Below are 22,501 nucleotides of genomic sequence, written 5' to 3'. Positions count from 1 at the left end.
CAAATCGGCAAACCGGCAAAATAGTGGAATTGTAAATTTCTGGTAAATCGGCAAACCGGCAAAATAGTGAAATTGTAAATATCCGGCAAATCGAGAAACCGGCAAAATAGTGGAATTGTAAATTTCCGGCAAATTGGCAAATCGGCAATTGTCGAAAATGAAAATTTCCGGCAAATCGGCAGACCAGCAATTGCCGATTTGCCGAATTTGCCGACAGAAATATTTTCCGAACGGCTACGCGGCTTTGCCTAGAAAAATCTCGGCCAGCGGCCTTTCCGGCAGGGAAAAAAACTAAGCCACAAAGTTGCACATGTAGAAAATACCAAGATAAAATTATTAAATGTGGCAAAAAACTTTATGTCCGAAATTTAAAATCATCCGATATCACTTGACAATCAATTTCACATGAACCGAATCTCCAGTTGGCTTCGTAATTTGCTTGAACAACTCTTTCACCTTGTCCTCGTCCCCAGTAAGCTGAAATTTTCAACAAAAAAAAATTTCTGAATCTTGTGAAAATACCCTACCAATGAGTTGACAATAATCAATTTGCCCTCCATCGGCTCAGATTTTCTATGTGTCACTGCCACGTCAACGGATTTTCCTGGTTCAAGGACTCCAAACACTGGATTCAATCTGAAGTTTTATGCTGGAGAAGGTGAAATTAAGAGAGGAAACTTACTGGAATGCAATATTATCAGAAAGCTTCAACTTGTACATAATCTTCTTATCATGAGTATTGGTGATCGTGAGCTTTTCCTGACACTCATCGGGTGTAAAGAGTAATTGACCAGGGGGATACGCGGAGACTGAAAATTGATTTACTTTTCAACTTTTGAAAACTTCAAATATTGATATCTTAGGTTTATGCTGGCATTGGAGCTAGAAAATATTATTTTTATGTTGTTAAGTGTTGGCTTAGACTTAGGATTAGATATAGGTTTAGGCTTAAGCTTAGGTTTAGGTTTAGGTTCAGGTTTAGGTTTAGGTTTAGGATTAGGCTTAGGCTTAGGCTTGGGCTTAGGTTTTAGCTTAGGCTTGTTTCAAGGCTTTCTAGGCCTCTGCCACTTACCATGAGACTTTCCGGTGTTGGTATCTGGGATCTTTCTTGACTCCGACTCCACATTACCCACCTTTTCTTCCTTCTTTTCCTCCTTTTGTTCTTCCTTCTTTGGCTCCACTTTTTCCTCCTTTTTCTCTTTTTTCGAATCCATTTTTTCCAGCTTCTTTTCAATTTTCTCCTCCTTTGGCTCAACAGTTTCCACTTTCTCAACAGCCTTCTTATTCTCTTCCTTTTTCTTGTTTTTCTTCTCTTCAACTTCTCCCATCTCTTCACTATCCTTCTGAGTAGTTTCAGTCTGATTTTCCGCAAATCGAAATTCCTGGTCAACGGGCTCCGCTGCCACTACCATAAGTGACTTGGATTTCGGTGAGGCGTCTACCGATTTTTCAGCTGCTGATGGTGCATCAGTCTTCTGCTTTTTCTTTTTGCCGCATAGTAGAACAGAGGACACGAGAATTCCAATGACAATCAAGTAATCAAACATTTTCTTACTTCAGCGAAAATCAAGTCCTTTTTGGAGAAATGAACGATTTTTGGAGTTTTTAAAAATTTTATTGTGTTTTTGTTTAGGGAGTTTTTTTCAACATGTTTTCAAAATGTCAAATTAAATTTTCCACGCGGAGTTCAAAGTTTGCTATTTTTTAGGGCAAATTTTTAAATGTATTTTTCCAGAAAATCTAGTATCCAGCTCAATAAGCAAACGTGCTCCCCTGATGAATTGATATCCCCCAGGGACTACTCGTGGTGTCAGAATGTCCAATCACTGTTTGAACTACAAAAAAGGCGGGAGATCTCTACCCAAAAAAATGCGCAATTATCGTAGATCTACGTAGATCAAACCGACATGCGACTAGTTTTATCAGTGGAAAAGGAAGTCGCATGTTCTTCCATATTTTATCAAAAAGGAGATACATGGTCTACCTCGATGACGGGTTCTTTGAATTTTTGATTTTATTATAGATTTTCCGAAGAAAAATTTCAGAAAATTAATTTTTAAAATTAAATTTTTTAAAATAAAATTGTATTTATTTTGCTAAGAAAACATAAGAAAATTACCAAAATAGGACAAATTTTCGATTTTCGAATTTTGTGCAAAATGTGAAAATATTGTGGTTTTTACTTTACTGATAAACACTTTTTTCTCGAAATTTTGAGATTTTTTAAAACTTTATTGAGATTTTAACATTTAGAATTTTTTATTTTTAACCAGAAAAATTCGAAAAAAAAATTATTAAATTAAATTAAAAAGTTAAAACAAAGGTGCGAAATGAAATACACGTTATACATTGGGGAGGTGATTGGAGCAAAAAAAGAATTCAAAAATCTAGGCAAACGGAGAATTATTTGACATTCTTGGCGGTGGAACTGGCACACTTGCATGAATTGGAGACGTTGGTGGCCGAATATTTGAGTATAATGGGCTATCTTTTGGAGCGGTTGGGTCACCGGTTCGGAAGGAGGATACACGTTGTGGTAGATGGCTTACTTGTGTTGGACGTGACCTTAAAACACTGTATGGTAAAATGGGCTCAGTTTGAAACCAGTGAGGAAACTATTAAAAATTATTCCTACGACGCCAAAATAACCGAATATCATAATGAAAATTCAAAAAACAATTTCTTTCGAGTTAAAATATTTTTTTTTTGGATCGACGACTTCCAAAAAATTAGTGAAAACTTAGTTTTTTGACTCGAAATAAAACTTTTTCAAAATTAAAAAAAAAAGTTTTTAAATGATATTTTGCCATTTTAGCATCATAGAAAAAACTTCCCACAGAAAAACTTCCCATAGAAAAAACTTCCCACAGTAGTCCAACTTTGAGGGATATTTTTTTTAGCAACATCCTAAAATTTATTTTTAATTGTTCTAGGAATTGTCCTCCAATGTTTGAATGTTGAAATTCAAATTTTAACTTTTGAAAAACTTGAAATAAAATCGAGATTAAAGATTTAAAACAAACAAACTATTGCGAGGACATAAATGGTTTGAAACAATATTTGTCCTAATCAAAAAAAAAAATTCCAAAAAAATTTGCGCAAAACTGGGTTAAAGTTTTTCTGAAAACTTGGGCGCAATTTTAATACTTCTAAAAAATTTCATGTTAATTTTTGCAGTTTTACTCTAATTTCGAATTTCAATTTTTGAAAAACCTTGGGGGCGAAATTTCAAATTTTGACTTTTTAAATTTCAAACGGGAAACTAAAAAAATGTTTAAAAAATTATGCAAAACTCAAAATTTTCAAATTTCGTATTTTCTAAACATTTTGGCACAAAAGTTAAAACTTCCATATTTTGAAACCAAAAAGAAATTGACAATTTAATATTAAACATTTTCAAAAAAATTTGCCTCTAAACACTCATTTTGAAGTATCAGAATTAAATTGGTGTGGAATTGAAACTGGATCTAATTTTGTTCAAAAAAAAAACAACCAAAAACTTTGGCACAAAATTTTAATTTTAACATATTCCAAAACAATTCTGCGCTAATTTCAAATTTAAAAAAATCTTCGCGCTTGTTACGAAGTTTAAAATACATTTTTTTCTAATATTTCAAACTTTGATTTGTTAAAATATTTCTCTGCCATTCAAAATTTCCAGAAAACTCACACAATAACCATACCATCCTCATCCTGTACTTCATCATCAATATGACGAATCGTCTCATTATCACTATCATCAACCTCATTGCGTACCGTCACATCGTCCGTCACATTGTCGTCTGCGATGCCGGCAAACTCATCCTCATCATCATAGTCAAACGTATTTTCCTGAGCAGTGAAATATCCGGAGATGCCGGACGAGGTGATGCTCGTGGCGCGCGTGTGATCTTCATCCTGATACAGAAATGCGGGCGAGTACGCGATTTGGTCTAGCTGGCACAAGCTTCACTTACAACAGGATACGTGACCGCGGAAAAGAGGAAACTCGGCCACAATCTCATAAATTTGAAAAAAATTCAAATAGGCTTTCTACAATATGAAATATTTATGTCGCTAGAGCGCGTTTTCATTGCTGGTATGCAAGTGATGACAGTTGTGAAATAAAAGTTGGTGGCCGAGTTTTCCCCTACTCGAGGCCACGTGCTGATTCTACTCTAACAAGAAGCCAACGACACTCCGTTTGACCTCAAAAAATGGCGGGAAAAAAATTTCCGCAATTTCTAGAGGCCAAAATTCTGCGGAGTGTCGTTTACGCAAAAGCTACAGGGGTACATCCTTACCTTATTAAAATCGATGTTCGGGTTTGGGATCTTGTAGTTGCTCGCCGCTGATTTTTTGATTGCTGAAATTCAATTAATTTTTAGCTGTTGTAAAAAACCTTAAAATCAAAAACTTACGTGGTGGACTTGGCTGTGGGTGTCTCAAAATCGTCGGCGCCATATGTAGAGGTATATCCTCGTCGTGTAAGTACTCATCGTCTCCTGAAAAGAATAAAAAAGTCAGTGGCCGAGGTTTCTCGCGGCCACGTCCCCACTTACGTGCATGAATCTTCTCCCTGCAGCACTTCATGAAAATGCAGAAGATGATCAGGAAGATCACACCGAGCACGAAAATGATAAATACGACCCACATAACTGAAAATTTCAAACTACTTACTATCTTTGTGTGAAATTTGTCGTCGCGGTGTTTGCGGACAAGAGAGCACGTCATGCGGCCGACAATTCATTGGGCCCGTCTATGATAACTTACGCGATCCACTATCCTCATCAGTCCATTCGGTATCATTATTATCGTTCAATGGTTCAACATCACGAAAATAGACAAATCTTCTAAACTCGGTATCCCAAACTGGGAACTTGACTCGATTCTGATAAACTGGAAGAGAATTCGGAACTTCGAAAGCTGCACATCCACCTAATACGATTCGATTGGTCATGATGAGCTTGGAGAGATGGTGAGTGGGGTTCGCAAAGTAGGTGATTGGTTTGTAGGTTAGTGAGGAGCCACGTTGATAGTCGACAATGAAATCTGAAAAAAACGGGATCAAAAGTAGGTAGGCAGGCATGAGGTAGAAGTTCAAAAGACTTACTGGAAATACATCCAGTATATCCTGCTTTCAAATATCCATCGGTTTCGGTGTAACGATCTCGTGGGCCACCTCCAATTCGGATCCTTTCCGCGTTGAATAAATCTATGTTCTTATCTTTTCCGCGGTACTCAAAGTCTTGACGCAATGAGTCGATCTGAAATATGGGATTATATAAATTAGTAGAAAGTACAGTAATCCTACAGTACCTTTATCCAAGCTTATTACTATAGTAAGGCACTTCAAATCGGGTGAAAATCCGCCTACAGTACCCCTACATCATCCTTTCATTAGACTGTAGATAATGTAAGGTATGACGTCACTGATTTCAAACTACAAATACTACAAACTATGACCTCCGCATGTAGCTCTATTCATAAAATTTTGCAGTGTCTCTTACAGTGCCAATACAGTAAAATGGCAGGATCTAGGCATTAGGTTAACTTGTGATATGTCAATTTCCTTGAAATTGTTGCTACAGTACTCCTACAGTACGCTTACGCTAATACTTCATAAATTTAAATTTATGACGATGCCATAGTTTGTAGAAAAAATAAAATTAAAAAAAATAAGTCCGTAACCCTAGTGGTATTACTAAACTAATTAATTATTTAATGATCTCATGAACTACACACTACAAATACTACAATCTACAACTTACCATGACAGCAGTTGCACTTGCTTGATTTGTCTGCACCACTACAAAATGGCGGTACCCGTCTAGAAAATCTCCGACAAAATTCAGCACATCAGATTTACCATTCTCATAAGTGATTGCAACGTTGATAGTTCGATTCGGGTTGATCTCGATTTCCAGTTTTCTGGAAAATTTTAGAATAATTAGAAGGTTGCCTACCTGCCTGCCCACCAGGGCTGGGCATTTTTTTAGTAGGCAGGTGTAGGTAGCCTACAATAGTAAACTCACTGTTTCTCTCTGAAAACCACGAGAGCTAGCATTGACTTGTCTTTCAGCACTATTTCCGGACTGGATGAAAATGCAAACTTTAAAAGCTGCGGGATTTTTGAGTTTTGTTCAATGAAAACATATCTCGCCATCTCTTTTGAAATGTCAAACTCAATAAATCCACTTCGCTCCATATGAACTCCCTCGTCCAGTGAGCAAGATGCTCCGGTGTAGCTGGTACGGGAGCAGTCACAAGTCGTTGTAGCAGCTGATGGATCCGTGTTAGCCCAGGCAACAGAGCAATGACCCCCGTTTAAGCAGGTGATTGAAGAGCAGCCAACTTCGCAGCCGACTTTTACCAGCGCTGAAATTCATAATCTCTGCCGTAGGTAGGCACGTAGGCATGCTGGTTTACCTGGCCCATATGCTTCATACATCTCACTTGTCGCCAAGTGTTCCGTTTTCTCCCTCATATCGATCATTTCTCGATTAATCTGAAATCCTCGGATACATCCATAGAAACGCGGAATTGGGGACTCGTACTTTGGCGCCAAGATGAAAGAGCCATCTGGAAATATGAGCATTAGAAAAATACTAGGCGACCTACGCCTGGGTAGACAGTCGGAAAACAGTAAACGTTTACCATTAGTCTTCTCTCCTGTATTCACGTTTCCGATAAAAGTAAAAGTGTAAGGATTAGGCTTAACCGGTGCGGCAAGTCCAACTGGCATTCCAACTAATTCTGAATTATAGACATCCAATAGTCGAGTAATTGGTATTTCGGACAGCACTCGGGACTGAAAATTGGATTATGAGAATTCAAGGAATGTAGGTAGGCGCAGATATGCCTGCCTACACCCAGGACAGTTTCGACCTACCGTTCTAATAGTGCACGCAGCGTCGTCAACTTGCAGCTGAGAAGATTTCGAGTCATGAGTAATTGCAACTTGAATCCACCTCATATCTCCGTATTCTGTGCCAGGTTGAGCACGGACGGTGCATTGAGAGACAATGTCCAAATTGTTGAGCGTCAGGGTTACATTCACTTCTTCGGAAAGGTGAACCTGGAAGTGGATAAGAAAATGTGCAGCCGACAAAAAACGGGCCCAGAAAACATAGTTTATTCTACCAATTCAATTTTAAAACTTTAGATATTGAAGGATTTGGTCCAGGGATGGGCGGCAATTGGCGTTCGGCAAATTAGAACTTTGCCGGTTTGCCCATATGACGAGAATTTTTAACTCTGGCAATTTGCCGCTTTGCCGGAAATTTCAATTCCGGGAATTTCGATTCCAGCAATTTGCTCATTTTCCGTAAATTTTCAATTCCGGCTATTCGCCGATTTACAGGAAATTTCAATTCCGGCAATTTGTCGGTTTGCCAATTTGTCGGAAAAGTCGTTTGTCCCCCCCCCCCCCCCCCCGATTCGGACCTAAACATAAAATCGTACCTGTAAGAAATTGTTATTCTGATCGTGTGCAAAGAACAACAACGCGTGAGTTCTATCCGTCCTAAAACTGAAGTAAATCGGAGCATTCAGCACATTCTTCACATCGTCGAACTTTAGATATCCACCATGGAAGCTGACTGACGAATTCGTGTTTATATCGATCTCACAGTTCACACCGGAATGTACATCCGGGAAGGCACACTGACAGAATGGCATTCCTGACACAAAATCTTCGTAGCATTTTGCACCGTTTTGACAAAAGTCCGCAGTGCATCGGGTGTCGCAAGTTTCGGTGATTCCTAAAAAAAACCGTCAAGTTGCCGTACTGAACTTCTGCAAAAACCTGTTTTCTCAGAAGTTTTCACGATTTCCTGAAGGTTCACAGGCTCGTCATTAATCAGCACATTCCGAACGCAGCCGATAAGTCCGCTGAAAATGAAAAAAATAAAAATAAAAGTTTTTGTGAAAATTTAAGCCGACAGTGAACAAGGCTCGCGATGATGTATAATTATTTACATATGTTCTATTTAGGGGAAGCCGGCAAGTGCCATTCGGCCAATTTTTTTGTCTACAAATTCGGCAAATCGGCAAAAAAGTTTCATGTTCGGCAAGTTGCCGATTTGCCGTTTGCCGGATATCAATTTTCCGGAAGAATTTAGAGGATTTTCTATAAGACGAAACCACTTAAAACTGTGTTTATTTTAAAAATTTTCCCGTTTTTTAAAAAAGATATTTTCATAGAATTTGCTTACTTTTCAAAATAGATGTAGGAACATTTATAGGATGCGTACAATTTTGCGCATTAAAATATCAATTTTGAAATTTCCAAAAAGAAAGTGCAAACCACAATTTGCCGTTTTTCCGGAAAATTCGGCAAATTCAGCAAATCGGCAGTTTAACGGTTTGCCGATTTGCCGGAAAATTTCAATTCCGGCAATTTGCCGATTCGCCGGAAAATTTCAATTCCGACAATTTGCCGATTTGCCGGAAATTTTCAATTCCTACAAGTTGCCGATTCGCTGGAAATTTCAATTCCGGCAATTTGCCGATTTGCCGGGAATTTTCAATTCCTACAAGTTGCCAATTTGCCGGAAGTGTTCAATTACGGCAATTTGCCAATTTGCCGGAAATTTTCAATTCCGACAGTTTGCCGATTTACCCGAAAAGCCGCCTGTGCGAAAAGCTGCGTGTGAATCAGTTAAAGTGCACAAAAGGTGCGACCAATCGATGCACCATGTTTCAATACTTCAACTTACTCTCCTTCTCCACCGAGCACCACACTTCCCTCCAAAACCGCATTATCCCCAATAGTCATCAGCACATGTGTGGCGTCTACGGTAACCCGGATTTCACCGTCCGCAAGCTCAATGAGCACGTGATGCCAGTTACTGTCGTTTAGTCTGAAAATTCATCTGACTGGTAATTGTATCTCAGATCTAATCTTACTTTGTCTGGGACTCGATAATCTTGAGAGCTTCGAAATTGCTAATTTGAACTGTGTGCCCGTCCGTCAGTGATACACTTATGATCTTTTCACCATAGTTTCCTTGGACGGTCACCAGGGAGGCAGGGGTTTCTGTTGTTCGGAATTGAAGATCTATGGATTCTCCAGTCCAGTCGGAGATCTGAAATTATTGGGAGAGTGAGTACTCACTCAGTAGTACCTTAAATCCTCACCTTAAGCTCCGTCCTTTCAGTGAACCTGATGGGCTTCTCATTTTCTGAAAATTAAAGTTTTTCGTCTCCCTGAGACCTGAAAATCTGAAAATCCAACAAACCATATCCTGAACATTTCAGCTCTGAAATCGTCATCTCTGCCCGAACATCAGCCTCGTCAAAAAGTGTGACCACTTCACAAATTCCCGAATACCTGCCAGTGAGCTCTCCGATGTCCTCCGAAATGGCTCCAGAGTCACAGTTGCACTTTTCTGGAATGGATTTTTAGAATTCTCACTGTTCTCTCAGTTAATGCCCCATGCCCAAACAAAAAAAATAAATTTTTCATGCAGCCCCAGTGTTCAGATTTCCCTTACGATTTACTTTCAATATTTCTCCGTTTTTGGCAAAGTGTCCGAACCTTGTGTAAACTCCTTAATAGGGAGATTTCCTTAAAATTTTCATTCTGAAAATTCAAAAAACGTACCTCCAGATTGACATCCGCGATCCAGACATGGGCAAGAGTTCGGCAGCATTCCAATTTGCTTGATCTTCTCCGTCGCGTTGGAGACACTTTTGAACCACGTTTTTCCTTCTTTGAATCTCAGCGGAGCCTTATTGCAACGATAATTAACGGTTTGAGAGCAACTTCCCGAGTTTTTGATATATTTGGCAAGTTGCCAAGACTGAAAGTATAGTTTGTAGTTTGAGATCTGTTCTCTAAACCTATAGTAACCCTACAGCACTCCTACATTATCAAAATCCTAAAACCAAAATTTTCTAAATCTACAGCAATCATACAGTAAACGTACACCTACGGTACCCCTACGGTACCACCTGAAGCCAAAATCGTTTTAGAAGCTCAAAACTAAATTTTTCTAAAGCTACAGTAATCCTGCAGTAACCCTACAGTACTCCTACAGTAACCCTACAGTACCCTTACAGTACCACTACAGTACCTCAAACCAAAATCTTTTTAGAAGCTCGAGACCCTTTTTTTGAAACTACAGTAACCCAACAGTACAGTAACCTTACAGTAAGCTTAATTTTACAGTAAAATTTCAATAGAATCTTACAGTACACTTCCAACATAATCTAACAGTATCTAGTACAGTACTACAGTACTACAGTAATGATTTTGTATGAAACTACAGTACGCCTACAGTACCCTCTACAGTACGCTAGGAGTACTGTAGTTGACTATACCATCACTTACGTTAAAATCTCTGTAGCTAAGAACAAAGAGCGAATGATTTTGGTAAGTGGTATCTCGGACCACATAGCCGGGCTTCATGTCATGCGGGATTTCAGTTCTGAAATTTAAATTTGTGAGCTCTTCATTCAGTACGGCCGTGGAAGAGGAGTGACGTCACAAGTTTCTGATTCTTAGTATCGGCCAACAAGTGACGTTATGAATAGTATGCCAGTAATGAAGAACGCTCCAAATGACTTAGAAATCCTAAGCTGGCCGTGGAAAACTCGACCATCGTCTTTTTTGAAGGGCCGAGCTTGTCTATTTCATATCAAAATCTGGACCAGATCCCGCTCAAAAATAGAAGTGACGTCATAGCTTTTCATCTAGGCCACAATGAAAAACTTACTGCCCGTCAGTGCACATTGTCACGGAAGGATCCAACTTTCTATTCCCATCCACATCAACCCATGTGGCACCATTCGGAAGCTTCAAGAAGTCGTAGGCTTCTGCACAGGATCGAGGGATTGTTGCTGGAAACATTATCGCATTAATAGGTCAGCAAAACCCTCAAGACTTACTGAATTGGCAAAACTTCCCGATATATCCCTCTTTGCAGAAGCAAGTAAACTCCGTCTCGCTCTCCTTCTTGCAACCGGCTCCGTTCTGGCACATATATGCATTCGCCTTCTCACAGCTGCTGAGAGGCTGTGTTTTGGGTTCTGAGAACGTTTATAGCTTTATTGGAATATTATGAAAAAAACTAACTTTTGTTACTTGGCACCGGGAACATATCAGCTCCAATCACACTCTCACCAAACTCTGATTTAATATCACTGGGATCTTCGACTAAAATTTCCGCGAGAGGATCAGCAGAGAATAGAGATGGCCCTTGGAATTCTGTGAGATCCTCGTTGTTGCAAGACCGGACTCTTGAAGCAGTCGTCTAAAAAATGGTGGTGCCAGCTAGTTACAAATTACACTTTGAAACTCGAGAAGTCCACAGCATTTTGCCTAGTGTTTCACGTAACTTTTGAAGAATGTGGTGCTACCGTAATCTATTTATTCAGTTTTCACAGTAATTATATAAATTCGTTGATAATTATCTTACAGTACTCTGTAGCCAAATAGCTTTACTGTACCCAATTAGTTACGACCCTGAACTGAGTCTCGAAAATAGTACTAAAATAATCTGAAATGTTGTATTACAGTAACCATAAAAACTGCATACAGTAACCCATTTAGTCAGTATGCAACAAGCCATCTACAGTAACCCAGCCACCACAAGCCTAATTTCTTACTAAGTACCATAAGCCTACAGTAACCGGAGCAGTGACCCTAGTAGCATATTAATTCAATGTACAGTACCGAAAGTATTATAACTCAACCAAACACAACTACAGTAATCTAGCCAGCTAAAGGTACAGTAAGACGACTATTATCTTTTAGTTTAAAATCCTAGAGTCACCTACCAAAGCACCGTGACCCTACAGTAACTTGATCTATAATTATCCTACAGTAACTTGGAATTTACGTTACTAACTAGGCACACTGAATCTACAGTAACCAAAACCAAAAAATCCATCATGATGCTGTAGTAATCAGCAAACTATAGTAACACTGTTACAGTAACCTACAGTAACCTACAGTAACATACAGTAACCTGCAGTAACCTACAGTAATTTACAGTAACCCACAGTAACCTTACCCTCGAATCATTCGTCAAAACCGCCAGTTCAATAATATCAACATGATCGACATAGACATTCTTGACACACGCAGTGACCCCGACTTCAGAAACATCCGTCGGAATAGGTGCTCCAAATTGAATTGTATCAAAAACCAGAGCATCACTTTCATTGAATGCCCGTCGGTGGACATTATCGTCCACGAGCATATTGAATATTCCGTCCACGATTTTGACGATGATACTATGGAATCTGAAGGGGGAAACCTTTTTTTCTGTTGAACTTAAATTTAACTTAAATCCAAGTAAGCGCTTGGAAAAAAAACTCACATTGAATGGTCCTCTCTCAACTCGAAATCCGCTACATTAGTCGTGTCAAGCATCACTTTTCCCTTGGTACCGACCACATAAATCTTGAAAATTTTCCCCTGACTTGTCTCTCCGTACACCAGAATTCCCTCCTTTGCGTCAGAATCCGAAAATCTGAAATCCATGGAAAGACGGCTGAAATGGGAGTCCATCTCCCACGGCTTGTAGCGAAGATACGCAGATGATTCCTCGTTTTCATCATTGTTGCGGAGTTGGATGGTTGGAGCAGCTGAAAACTTTGAGTTAAAAAAAACTGGAGTTTTTAGGGGTAAATAAAAACTCACGCAGTCGACAATTCGGGCCGGCCATCTCTGTACCGTAGCAGTCACAGGTGGGAACTTCAAGTTGGATGCAGCGACCCTAAAATGTATTTATAAGTTTGTGCATGACCCCCAGCTTACTGATTGGCCAGCTCTTGATCTTGACTGCGTGCCAATTCAAAATATTGCTCACCGTATTACAATCCTTCGTTGTGCAGGCATCCGCTTTCGGGCACTCATCAATATCCTGATAAGCGATCGGAGTTCCTTGGGACACTGGAGAGCTCTCTCCAGCGGAAACAGCTACAATAGAGACACACCCGATCATTGACTGACTTCCTCCACCGATTGTCACCGTCACTTCGGTATTCGAGATATCGATTGCTTGATTGATCTCGCAGTTCAGGTCGTTGTCGGCGCCCAGCTTGTACCAAAGATTTCGAGCCGTTGTGTTTAGTCCCACAGCAAGACTGTGCTCGTGGACGTCTGGAAAATGTATATTTGTTTAGATATACAGTGCAGGGGTGGGTGGGAAACAATTTTTCCGGCAAATCGGCAAATTGGCAAACCGGCAAATTCTCGACTTTCTGAAATTGCCGGAAATGTTCGACAATCTTATGAATGTTCTTACATCTATTTTGAAAGGTAATTCTTTCCGGCAAATCGGCAAACCGGCAATCTGCCGATTTGCCAAAAAAAAATCTGCAGAACGGCAATTGTCGCCAACCCTTCATTTTAGGGAATTAGGACACTTTTTCAAGAAAAACTAATTTTCATAATAAAAAAATTAAAGGGAATTTCAAAAAATTGAACACATGAACACACAACAATTGAACTTTGGAAAAAAAAACTTTTCATTTTTTCGATACAAGACTGTATATTTTGCAAGTTAGTTTGAAGCGGCGGCGAAAATAATTTGGTGGCCGAGTTTTATCGGTACTTGTGTATTATTTCCCCTCATTTTAAAAATGAATTTTTAAATAAAAACGTGTGGAGTTTTTGTATTTTTAGGCTTAGGAAATAACCATTTCTAAGCCTAAAGATGGAAAATGGACATCACGTTTTTTTTTTAATGGATAATATTAAAATGAGGGGAAATGATACACAAGTACCGTTTTATCTTTTGCGGCCGGCAAAAATGCAATTTGCCATGATTGCAAGTGCCAAAAAACTCACTAATCGGACTATTCTCCATCGGCTTATTTAGAATCTTTGTGTTCTTGTCATCGTAAAGGTTTATTTGAAGAATTCCAGCAGCAATTCCAGCGGTTAACTGAAAATTGAAAGTTAATAGATGTATAAAACTTTTGATCTACATACCAATGCCTTTAAACTACCATCTGGATTAATAAATCTAACACTGAAAATCTGTCCAATGTGGCTTGAAGCTTGGAATTTCACAGCGATGATCAGTTGGTTATCGGTTTCTGGAAAAGGAATAATTGTGTTCCACCAATTTTTTTCTGAGAAAATTGGAGTTTTAAATTTTATTCTAATATAATTTGAATCTCCTCGCAAACAAAAATTAATTTTTATCCAAAATTGTTTCCGTATAAAATTTGACTTTCCGGGCAAAATTCAGATTGTCTCCCCTTTCCAAGACGTTTTCAAAATCTTGATGATGCATTTATTCATCCTTAACACTTTTTCACGAACAAACATTCACACCTTTCTATTTGCCCACACACACATACACATTGACACTTGTATAAAGAAGATGCCCTCTTTTGCACCTTACCGACCTATATGCTTTTATTATCAGTTTAGATAGTCGGCCTGTATTTTAGGAATGAGAAGTATTTATTGATTTTGTTTGAAAATGCATGTCTACGAGGCGGCCTGCGCACAAAAAAGCAGACTTACAACCTAGTTTCAAAATTAAATGCGCTGGTTTACACAAAGGTCACAGAGTTTAGAATATAGGCACACAGGTAGGCGAACAAAATTTAGGCATGTAGGTAGGCGGGTATGATGCAGGCACATAGGCAGGCGGGCAACATGTAGGCGGGTTGGTGGGCGGACATAATGCAAGCACATAGGCAGGCGACTATGATGTAGGCATGTAGAAAGGCAGACATGATGAAGGCGCCTAGGTAGGCGGGCAATATCTAGGCATGTAGGTAGGCGGGCAATATCTAGGCATGTGGGCAGGCGGGCAATATCTAGGCATGTAGGTAGGCGGGCAATATCTAGGCATGTAGGTAGGCGGGCATTATGTAGGCACATAGGCAGGCGGGCAACATGTAGGCATGAAGGCAGGCGGGCATGATGTAGGCATGTAGATAGGCAGACATGATGTAGGAAAGTAGGTTAAAAAAAAAAAAAGTTCTACGAATCTCGGATCTTCACCTAAGGACTATGTTTTTTCAACCTTGTGTACACGGTCACGTATTTAGGCGAGCATGCCTAATGTCTGCCTGCCTACAAAAATAAAACACACGGTCTCTGAACATTTTAAGTTACCTGTGAGCTTCCAGTTGTCGGATGTGAAATTGACGAAAGAACTCGGGTACTTGAGAAATATCCTCTCGTGAGATATTTCATCAGTTGACTGCCCACTAACTGTCAAAAGGACAGCTAGTGGCACTAGCAACTGCCACATTTTTGGGGTACGGCTGAAATAGAGAGCAACTAGAATAAAAAGCCATTTAATTTTGAACTGTCAGGAAAATAAAGTTGAGTTAGCTTCGGATATAAAAACAATTGCAATTTTTCAAAAAATAATTGAGTGAAGTTTTCAGATTTTTCCAGGAAAAATATTTTCACAAATCCCAAAAGTACTTTTTTTTGTAATTTTAAAAATGTATTTCCAAGACGAACATACAATTATTCTACTAATTTTGAATTTTTGAAAATTTTATATCCGCCGAAAATAGTAAAGCACACAAAACTTTTATTGGATCCTAATGTACTGAAAAAAATTTTTTTGTAAAAATTATTTCCATATTTGGAAGAAACATGCCGTAAAACCTAAAATAATAAATACCAGATTTTCGTAAAAATTAGAAAAAGGTATTAATTTAAAAATTATGTTCGCGTTTGCCATAGGACCTCTTCAGATTTTGAAAAAAAAATTAAAAAATTAAAAATAAAACCAGTGGCCAAAAACGGTAGGTTAAATAAGCTTGTTATAATAGAATATATGTAGGTCTGGCAAAAATTAGTATGAACAATTTTTTTTTGGAAATTTTTTTGGATTAAATTGGAATTTTTGGATCAAAAATAAGTTGACTGAAAAATTAATTTAAATAGGTCGGTTTAATTTACTTTTTTTCTGGAAAAATGGATCTCAAAAAATTCAAAAAAAAAAAACTGAAACCCCAATTTCAATTATTGATCTTTCAAATGCCATACGCATAAATTTGAACAGTTTTTAAGAAGGGTACAAGGAAAATGTTGGAAAATGCCTTGCATGTTTACTACTACTACTCCGGAGTGGGTTAGAAACACACACAGAAAGAAAGAGAAATTAAAATGGGAAAGAGAGGGAAAATGTGAGGGTGAATGGTTATGATAACGATGAGTAAAACGAGATGGAAACTGTTTTTAAATAGGTGGCAACTGAGGGGAAATGAGAAGGCAATTAGGAATTTTAAGAAAGTTTTAAAATATAAATCCAGAATATTCATAATCTACATTTTACAGTTAGCCTTTGATTAAGCACAGAAGTACATGCCTAGTAGGTAGGTAGGCAGGCAGGCATAATGTAGGGACGTACTCATATGCCTATCATGGGAACCACAGCGTAAAATTTTCAGGATTAAAAAAAAATTCTGAAAACCGGATTCCGGAAAGACATTTTCTACATTTTTAAAACAATTTACATTTTTTTTTTTTGCATTACAAATTCAAAATTAAGTCAAAAAATTGGAGTAAATCACTATAATGCAAATGTGCTCCACTAAAAACCATGGCCGCGGAAAGGAGAACACTCTGCCAGGCTCCAAAAAAAACCGAAAAATTTATTAATTTTGGAAGACGAGTTTCAAATAGATCTGTGACAAAAATACAATGTTTTTGAAAAACTCGGCTACGGAAACAAACATGAATATATTTGAATATTTAACCTAGGAACTCATGGCCTAGAAATTTAAAAACTCTTCCACCATGTGATGTAACTATACCAAGTAAATTTCTTAACCGGTAATTCGACACCATTAGTATTTTTTTCGATAATTTAGTTGATTTATTTAAAACAGTTCTAATGTTTTTTTTTAATTTAAAAAAAGTTGTGCTACTATTTTATGCTCCACCAATAAGCGTGCCCGCGCAAAATAGAAAACTCGGCCACCATTTTTTTTTCTAGGCTACGGTGGCAACAATCTGGCCTAGAAATTCAAAGAAAAACTCTTCCACCATAGAAAGTAACAAGATCAGATGACAGGAAAGGAACTGTGTTTATGAGTCAGATCTCTGTGTAAAAGGAGACAGCAGTGAAGAGGTTCCGGAGAGTAAAAGTGGAGAAGCATACACAGACCATATATGCCTGTGTGCATCATACTGATAAGACTTTTATTTTCTCTGCGTGTCTTTGCCCTCTCTCCCTCTCTAACCTTAAAAATTCGAAAAGTGTATGAAGAGGCGACCCATGTTTGTTTTCTTCTTCTTTTCACCTCATCCCAAATTGGCTGCTGAATCATTCAAATGGAAATCGGAAAGTGATACATATAGGAGGGAGGTCAAGTAGACTCCTTTTTTGTGAGTACACATAATTATGAATGGCATGGTTATTACGTACAAAATGTTATGTTTCGAAACGTTTCGGAATGAAGAGAGGTCTGTCTGGCAGGTGAAAAGGGCAGCAGCGTCATGGTATTACCGGGATACGGGTGATGCGAGGTGCGGTAAGAAGGTTTTAGGATAGGCATAATAGTTGACTACTTAGGTACCTACAAGGTGAACGTATCTTTTTTCAAAAAATTTTGCCATGTGAGAAAATATTGTGATTTAAAAAAAGTTTGAACTTCAGAATAGATAAAATATCTTGTGGTACGAAATTTGTAGGCACCTAGGCCTCTACTTGCCTTCAAGGTGACCTACAATCAATGTACCAAAATGCAGAAAAAAGGCGGTAGGCAGGTAGTATTGAGGCAGGCGAAAAAGTTAATTTATTTCATTAAATTCTTTTTTGTCTGAAAGATTTTTGATGAAATTTGAAGGCGCCTGCCTTGCGAAAGCCAGAACCCAAAACGGTAGGCAGGTCCAAAAAGTAGGCTTGTACCCCTGAACCTGCCTTCAGTGTGCCTACACATACGGCAAGAGTCAGGGCAGTCGGCAGTTACACGTGCTTACTATTTTTTACAGTAAACCTTCCTTTTGTAGACGCAGATGTACCTGCCTACCTTGTGCCTAGACCTGATGTCAAAGTACCAGACGGTAGGCACACACGTTCGCCTAAACCTGTTTATTAGGGCCAAAATTTCTTTAAAATCACAATTTTTACGTGAAACTTTTATTTTTTTTAAACATTGCCAACACTTTCTTATCTCATGTAGAATCTCGTTATTGATTCTGGAGAAAGAAAAACAATTTATTTTGCAATTTTACCGATATAACAAAGGCAATTCAAACAAAACAAAATGACTTCTTCGAATGAGGTAAGTAATGTTTTGGGCCTACCTGCTTGAAGGTCTACAAGCCTGCTTACAAGCCTTGTGCGGCGAGTCGGCGCCTTACTTGCCTACTTTCGCAAGCCATTAAAATGCAAAAAATAGGCGGCAGGCGGGAACATAGGCAGGGAACCAGAGACTTGAGCCTAAGCCTAGGCTATGCCTAAGCACAAGCCTAAGCCTAAGCCTGAGATCAAGCCTAAGCCCGAATCTAATATTAACATTTTCAGAAACTTCCAAAAATCAACCATGACAACGAAGTTTTCGCGTTGCTGTACAAGATATTGTCATCCGAAGTTCAGACTATAAAAGGAGAAGACAATGAGAAAGTCAATCAACTGAGAGTGGACATTACCATCTCAGAAATCTCGCAGCTCACCGACAAGATGAAAAAAGCGTTTTTGGAGCAGCCAGCTCTCCTGGAAATTAGCAATGAGCCAATCACAGTGGTCGCCGATATGCACGGCCAATCGATTCACCTGCTCCGAATCTTCCTGACAAATGAGGCTCCCCCGAATCAAAAGTACTTGTTCCTCGGGGACTACGTGGACCGTGGATCACAAAGTGTGGTGGTGATGTGTCTTCTGTTCTGCATGAAACATCGCTATCCTCAGCATGTTTTCTTGCTGCGTGGCAATCATGAAGACGTCAATACTACGCTGAACTACGGATTCTATGATGAATGCCTGGAGCAGTGGAAGAACGATGAAGGAGAGAAAGTGTGGAGAATGTTCATTGATACTTTCAATTGTATGCCGTTGGCGGCGGTTATTGGAGGGAAGGTGTTCTGTGCACATGGTGGAATTTCGCCTTGGCTGGAAAGTTTGGAGGATATTAATTCGGTAAGGAAAATTTTTAGCCAATTACTATAATTTCGGATCCTAAATTGGATCCCTCGCCATTTGATCTGCAAAAATTGCGGGAAATTAATTGTTACATGGTGTGACGTCACCGGCGTCGTGTAGTATAGTTTTCCCGCGATTTCTGTAGATCATTGACGCATCATTTTTCAATGGAAGAAAAATCGCCGCAAATTTCCAGAAAATCCAATTAACTTTGAAATATGTTGATAAAAAATCTTGATTTTCAGATCGAGCGTCCCTTGGTGGTCCCACCGTACGGCCTAGCGTGCGATCTTCTCTGGTCGGACCCGGCTCAGCCGGAACGCAACGGCTGGGGCCTCAGTCACCGTGGAATTTCATTCACTTATGGCAAAAGTGTTGTCGAAGAGTTTTGTGCGAAAAATGACATTGCTCTGGTGATTCGGGGACATCAACTGTTTAAGGAGGTAAGCTGGAGTGACTGAAGCCTTTGATAACTGAGTGTCGTTTGCAGATGTACCCGCAAGGATGTGTGCTTCGTTTCGGCGGTCGCCTGATCTCCCTGTTCTCCGCACTGAACTACGAAGGACACAAGAACAATAGCTCCGTGCTCAAGCTTGAATTCGTCGGACAGCGTGTGAAGGTTAAGCAGGTTCTGTACAGATGCCGACACTACGCACCGCTCCGTTCTAATGAGTACTTGGGATTTCGCGATATGAAGTCGTCATCTGGGAAGAATGAAAAGAGAAAGAAAGGAAGATTGGAGAGTCTTTTGGGATAGTGAACTTGATTGATTGAGAATAAAGTTTTTGAGATTTTTTTTTGTATTTTTTGAGGCTCTAATTGTATTGGAAACAGTTTACCCCAAAAAGTTTTTAGTGGCCGACATCTTACGTGTTCATTTTTGGAGTTGAATTTAAAACTTCGATAAAAAAGGCGAACCCACACCAACTCGGGATTTGGCTCTAACTTCTTGGCCCAAAAAATATTAACTTGGATGAGAAGTCGGCTGAACTTGTGCAAAAGTTGGACAATAATTCTGCAAAACTTGGATTCAGGCAGCACCAAAGTTTAACTCAAGTTTCATCCAACTCTTGCCAAACCCAAACTTTTTTTGTTTTGTTCCAAACTTGGGTAGAAGTTTGGCAAGAGTTGGGTGAAACTTGGGTGACACTTTGGTGCAACCTCAATCTTTTCCTAAGTTTAGACCAACTTCTGTATTTGCATAATTATGATCTTAAGTCACTGTTTTCCCACTTTTGAAAACAAAAAGTTAGTGTCGGACAACATGGCACCCGCGAGGTGTCGCTTCGATTTGTTGGGGGATACAACGGAAAAACTTAATTACAGACCCGATTATTGTGATCCGAAAGCAAATTGTGATAATTTGGAACGTTTTTTTACATTGTCTGAACATTATGGGCTTGTCCATTTTGTGAATTTATCCAATAAAACCCTTTATGCAGCAATAGCTCGGGCGACTGATGCGTCCGACATCTTTCGAACTCCAGAACCCGGCACAAAATTACATTAAACAAATTTTTATTCGGACAAAATCTTTTCAACTAATATTTTCAGAAAATAATACAACCGCGTACACCACATGGGCTCGCTTTTGGTGGAACTTTATTTTTCTATTGAAAAAACGAGCCCACAAGGTGTCGACCACTAAAACTTTATTCACGGAAAAAATTGGCAAAAAACAGTTATCAATAGTACTCTTTCTTCCAAATTAATCTTCTCCGATGGCCGGAAGGAACTTGATGAAACACTTTGCCTCATTCGACGCAGCAAATGCTCTCTTCGCCTGCATCGTCAGTGATGGTTTCAGGAACTCTCGACGTTGAGAGAAGCACTCTTCAGTGGGTGATTCTGAAATTATCTATTATTAGTGCATTATGTTCCTCTGCGCCCGACATCTTCCGGGACACCACCAACCCCATTAACAATAATCCGAATGAAATCGCGTACGTGATAGAAGACCAAAGTGGCAATGCAGCAGCTCTGAACGTTGGTAAAGTGAGCGTCTTCGGCGATGATGAGCATATTGCACACGTACATGATATCCTCATAGTTCTGAAAATTTGTATTATAAGCTCACTGGAACACGTACAGGCTCTCTCACCTTTTGTAACTCCTCACAGCAATGCTTTTCAATCGAGTTCTTGAGGACTTTCGGCTCCAAAACCTTCCATTGATTAGCCAAAGCAAATATCTCTGAAGCGAGTTTTGGAGAAAATTGAGCAGGTTTTTTGTAGATTCCAGTGATCATGTATGTGAGACACTGAAAATTTTATATAACGTCCTCTGCGTAAGTGGAAGCTTCACCATACAATGTCAATGCTCTCCACTGAATCTGCTCTTCCAACTGTGAACTCGGTCGTTGTGTCCTTCAAATGTTGACGGAAGAATTGAGATGCCAGGCAGACAATCTCCTTATTTGTCATCACGCAGTGCATGCCGTCAGATGTTTTCAGCTTCAAATCGTGGCGGGATCTGGAATTTATTTGGTAATATTTCGGAAAATATGAAATCTCGCTTAAAAAGTTAAAAACTAACTTATTAGTGGTCAGCACTTGGTGGTTTTTAATTCTTACCTTTCAAAGCTCATCCCATAGAGCATTTTGATCAGATGCTCGTCAGCGAATTTTGTGGAGCGAATAATCGCATCGCAGAGATGTGGACAAATCAGGTTCTTGATTGTGACCACTGTTTGAGGCTGTTTACTTTACAAAACTTTGAGTAAAGTTTCTGCAGTGGCAACGGGGATTCGGTATGTTCTACTTCTCCATATTCGGATTGTTCATCGGAACAATTCTCTAGATCATCATCATTCACTTGAGTCACTTGGGACGGCGGGACCTGTAAAAAGGTAGTTATGAATGGAAACTGATAAATTTGTTGCTGAAAATTGCCAAAAGTTACTTGGCAGATTGGACAAAAGCCGATGACAAAATTAATAAAGCTTTTTTTTCTGATATTCACATCCAAAAGTTGCAAAAAATTTTATACAGGGAGACCATTAATTATAGCAATATTTTTTGTGTTCTTCCTTACACACGTTTTTTAAAACATTTTATGTGAGTTCAACCATAAAGATCATTTTTGAATTTTGTTCACAGAAAGTTATGCAGGTCAAACCAAAAAAAAAAAAATCAAACCAAAAAAATCTCGACAATTTGGGCAAAAGCCGATTACAAAATTAAACAAGGGCGAAGTAGAGGGAGATTCACGCGAGGATTCAAAGGGAAGTAAAATACAAATATACGCGGGGAGATCAAGAAAGGTAGATCAAACCTATAATTGTGGGTAGATCAAATTATATTTATACTTTTTTGCGCACTCCTCACAGTGCCCACGCGTATTTTGATTTTCTAGTGAACTAAATATTTTCTGTAATTCAGAAAATTCATAAATTCATAAAACTCCTTTTTAGTCAAAAAAAATCCGAAATTCATATATTT

The 22,501-nt window shown here is 38.9% G+C and overlaps 4 protein-coding genes and 1 non-coding gene across 11 annotated transcripts; 1 reads left to right on the top strand and 4 right to left on the bottom strand.

Annotated features, from left to right (window-relative positions):
* Positions 1–341: 341 nt before the first annotated feature.
* W03D8.5 (Major sperm protein) lies at positions 342–1,616 on the bottom strand. The gene is made up of 4 exons (NM_058650.5): positions 1,073–1,616; positions 683–809; positions 528–636; positions 342–477 (listed from the first exon to the last, which is right to left on the bottom strand). The coding sequence occupies exons 1-4, from the start codon at positions 1,545–1,547 to the stop codon at positions 385–387; spliced, it is 804 nt and encodes a 267-aa protein (NP_491051.4). The 5' UTR covers positions 1,548–1,616; the 3' UTR covers positions 342–384.
* A 584-nt stretch (positions 1,617–2,200) lies between these two features.
* itx-1 (InTestinal NeureXin-like) lies at positions 2,201–15,228 on the bottom strand (the record flags this gene model as incomplete). 5 transcript variants are annotated; one of them, NM_001306453.2, is made up of 30 exons in its annotated part: positions 2,201–2,565; positions 3,671–3,897; positions 4,284–4,345; positions 4,401–4,484; positions 4,542–4,637; positions 4,753–5,031; positions 5,093–5,246; positions 5,751–5,910; positions 6,015–6,357; positions 6,409–6,561; positions 6,637–6,790; positions 6,872–7,057; positions 7,444–7,742; positions 7,787–7,872; positions 8,700–8,843; positions 8,890–9,068; positions 9,121–9,164; positions 9,222–9,371; positions 9,587–9,785; positions 10,316–10,412; positions 10,701–10,824; positions 10,873–11,013; positions 11,060–11,237; positions 12,000–12,231; positions 12,309–12,576; positions 12,632–12,707; positions 12,801–13,093; positions 13,784–13,880; positions 13,928–14,034; positions 15,071–15,228. In NM_001306453.2, the coding sequence occupies 30 exons, from the start codon at positions 15,207–15,209 to the stop codon at positions 2,388–2,390; spliced, it is 4,929 nt and encodes a 1,642-aa protein (NP_001293382.1). The 5 variants fall into 5 exon arrangements, with proteins under 5 accessions (NP_001293382.1, NP_001249245.2, NP_001249244.2 ...); NM_001262316.5 differs by having other exon boundaries at positions 2,211–2,565; positions 3,671–3,831; NM_001262315.4 differs by having other exon boundaries at positions 2,213–2,565; positions 3,671–3,831; positions 6,409–6,790; positions 15,071–15,209.
* A 1,924-nt stretch (positions 15,229–17,152) lies between these two features.
* Positions 17,153–19,856, top strand: W03D8.2 (Serine/threonine-protein phosphatase; the record flags this gene model as incomplete). Of its 3 annotated transcripts, none has more annotated exons than NR_131377.1 (4): positions 17,153–17,305; positions 18,447–19,058; positions 19,307–19,504; positions 19,552–19,820. NR_131377.1 is itself a non-coding variant. In NM_001393129.1 (4 exons), 3 exons carry the CDS (start codon positions 18,603–18,605, stop codon positions 19,816–19,818), a joined length of 921 nt encoding a protein of 306 aa, NP_001380043.1. The 3 variants fall into 3 exon arrangements, 2 of the variants coding, with proteins under 2 accessions (NP_001380043.1, NP_001249242.1); NM_001393129.1 differs by having other exon boundaries at positions 17,214–17,305; positions 19,552–19,856; NM_001262313.3 differs by lacking the exon at positions 17,153–17,305 and adding an exon at positions 18,187–18,204 and having other exon boundaries at positions 19,552–19,818.
* On the bottom strand, positions 18,360–18,422 carry W03D8.12. Its single transcript, NR_050000.1, has one exon. It is a non-coding gene; the product is annotated as an Unclassified non-coding RNA W03D8.12 (non-coding RNA).
* A 710-nt stretch (positions 19,857–20,566) lies between the features above and the next one.
* On the bottom strand, positions 20,567–21,901 carry W03D8.7 (BTB domain-containing protein). The gene is made up of 5 exons (NM_058647.4): positions 21,635–21,901; positions 21,371–21,533; positions 21,163–21,321; positions 20,976–21,113; positions 20,567–20,909 (listed from the first exon to the last, which is right to left on the bottom strand). The coding sequence occupies exons 1-5, from the start codon at positions 21,658–21,660 to the stop codon at positions 20,865–20,867; spliced, it is 531 nt and encodes a 176-aa protein (NP_491048.2). The 5' UTR covers positions 21,661–21,901; the 3' UTR covers positions 20,567–20,864.
* Between the last annotated feature and the right edge of the window lie 600 nt (positions 21,902–22,501).

The sequence above is a fragment of the Caenorhabditis elegans genome, chromosome I, assembly GCF_000002985.6.
Source record: "Caenorhabditis elegans chromosome I".
Classification (NCBI taxonomy): domain Eukaryota; kingdom Metazoa; phylum Nematoda; class Chromadorea; order Rhabditida; family Rhabditidae; genus Caenorhabditis; species Caenorhabditis elegans.
This window is presented reverse-complemented; position numbering and strand designations above follow the sequence as displayed.